The sequence below is a fragment of the Aplidium turbinatum genome, chromosome 1 (genome assembly GCF_918807975.1).
Source record: "Aplidium turbinatum chromosome 1, kaAplTurb1.1, whole genome shotgun sequence".
NCBI lineage: Eukaryota > Metazoa > Chordata > Ascidiacea > Aplousobranchia > Polyclinidae > Aplidium > Aplidium turbinatum.
In genome coordinates, this window is record NC_137472.1 from 5,887,674 (window position 1) to 5,890,022 (window position 2,349).

The 2,349-nt window shown below is 42.6% G+C and overlaps 1 protein-coding gene across 1 annotated transcript; it reads left to right on the forward strand.

The window, feature by feature from the left end:
• The first annotated feature begins 496 nt into the window (after nt 1-496).
• On the forward strand, nt 497-1,834 carry LOC145769082 (putative protein phosphatase 2C T23F11.1). Its single transcript, XM_082580706.1, has one exon. It carries the CDS (start codon nt 956-958, stop codon nt 1,832-1,834), a length of 879 nt encoding a protein of 292 aa, XP_082436832.1. The 5' UTR covers nt 497-955.
• The last annotated feature ends 515 nt before the right edge of the window (nt 1,835-2,349 follow it).

The window sequence follows — 2,349 nt, forward strand, 5'->3', positions numbered from 1 at the left end:
ACGTACATCACTTGTAGAAAAAACGCATACGCAAATCAGCTGATTTCAGTCATGTGATTCAACACGTGATATTCTGATCGTCTTTATCGAAAGATTTTGGTACAAAGAAATTTAACTGAATGCATCGCAACAGCCTGCGTGGCCTGATGGGTTAGGGCAAAGGAGTAGTAATTTCGATTGCGTGGTTTCGATTCCCACTCTCTGCTAATACTATTTTTTTCTTCTGCAACTGAATTGAGTGCAAGAAGGGTCTTAATGACTGCAATCAATGGAGTTTATAAGGAAAATTGTGACTAAACAAAACACAAAGCAATTTCACATTAAAAAGCAGGCACTCTTCTACAAGTGATATACGTTAAAGTGTGACCTTTTGCTTAATAGAAAAACTTAAGAGTTGATTTTTTTTCTTCAGCCATGTAGTATAAGAAGCTGTTTCTTCTCAATACAAAATCTGTAGTGATATGAATTATATATTTCTATTTGAATACAAGCTGCAGATAATAGAAGTAATTGTAGAAGGTATGATAAAGAGTGCCGCAGTGTTATTGCTTCAGAAAATCGAAATCATTCAACACAAAGAAAGAGTCAAAGTGTAGGAGTCGGCCACACTTGTCGGAAGGTCTTACTGGAAAGCAAGCTTCCCTTTCCAATTCATAAAGCACTGTCACCGAAAAATACTTTAGAAGATCAGCTTTTAATATCTGGATTGCGCTCGACAAAAATAGAATTACATAAGTCACAAGCTGACAAAAAGCTACAGGGTTCTTGCGCAGTTAAAAAATATGGTTATTCAGCCCGAGCGTCAAGAAACGTAAAAACTTCTCAACACTCTAACTCACGAAGTGTTTCTTCTTTGAGGAAGTTTGATTCAACTGCAGACTCCACAATCCGTGCATTATTTTTTCATCATCTCCATTTTATAAATCCAACCCATCTACGCGGATTCAATTTCGGAATGGGTCAAACATTATCGGAACCAGTTACGAAAAAAGAATCCTCCAGTGATGAAAACCATTTGCTAAAAGTTGGTGCTTCGTGCATGCAAGGATGGCGGATTAGCATGGAAGACGAGCATATACACAAACTATGTTTTAATGACGAAAAGGACAGTCATTTTTTTGCCGTGTTTGATGGTCATGGAGGCCAAGGGGCTGCGCAATATGCATCAAAAGAATTGGAGTCTGCTATAATTAATCACAGTGCTTACAGGCGAGGCGACTTAGTTACGGCTTGCAAAGGAGGATTCTTGGCGGTGGATGAGGCTTGGAGCAGAGAAAGTGTCGGGAAGGACGAGTCTTCAGGCTGCACCGCTGTTGCTGTCATACTCAAAGGAAATAAACTTTATTGCGCAAACGCTGGCGACTCCCGCGCAGTGGCGAGCGTACGCGGCCATGCCCAGCTTCTTTCCTTCGACCATAAGCCGAACCATGAGCGCGAAATGAAGAGAATAAATGCTGCGGGTGGCTTTGTCGAGTACAACCGTGTCAATGGTAACCTTGCTCTATTGAGAGCGCTCGGGGATTTTGTCTTCAAGAAAAACGAAGTTCTCTCTGCTGAAGAGCAAATTGTCACAGCCGACCCTGACGTCATAGTAAAAGACGTCACCAAGGATCATGAGTTCGTTGTGGTCGCTTGCGACGGGATTTGGGACGTCATGAGCAATCAGGACGTAGTGGAGTTCGTTCGAGAAAGATTAGCCAAGAGAATGGAGCCAAACTTGATTTGCGAGGAATTGATGAATCACTGTCTCGCTACGGAGTGTGCCGTTGGGGGCGTGGGTTGCGATAACATGACTGTGGTACCGGTCGCTTTCAAAGAAGAATGGACGAAATAATTGACCAATGCGAAGGATGTGTCGGAATATCAGATGACATTGTCATACATAGTCCCACTGAAGAGGAACACGACCGGCGACTGTGAAGATTCCTTCAGGTAGCAAGGAAGGAAGGCCTAAAGTTGAACCCGGGGAAATGCATAATAAAAGCCAGAGAAGTTGCATTCTTCGGAAGACTATACACAGACAAAGGTGTATTCCCTGACCCCGCAAAAGTCGAGGCAATAAAGAAGATGCCAAGACCACAAGACAAACAGGATGTACAACGGTTTTTAGGACTGACAACATACCTTGCAAACCATCTACCAAACCTCTCTAAACAAGCAGAAGTTTTGAGAGATCTTCTGAAACCACATGTTCCATTTGAATGGCACACAGAACACGACACGACCTTTAGTTTTATTAAAAACTTAGTGGCAGACAACATAGGCTTGCAGTACTACAACCCCAAGGAAGAGGTCCGCGTTGAAGTCGATGCATCTTATAAAGGACTTGGTGCAACACTCGTCCAGAAA

Coding starts and splice junctions, on each gene's coding strand:
- LOC145769082 (XM_082580706.1), top strand. CDS start 956: ATGGGTCAAACATTATCGGAACCAGTTACGAAAAAAGAATCCTCCAGT.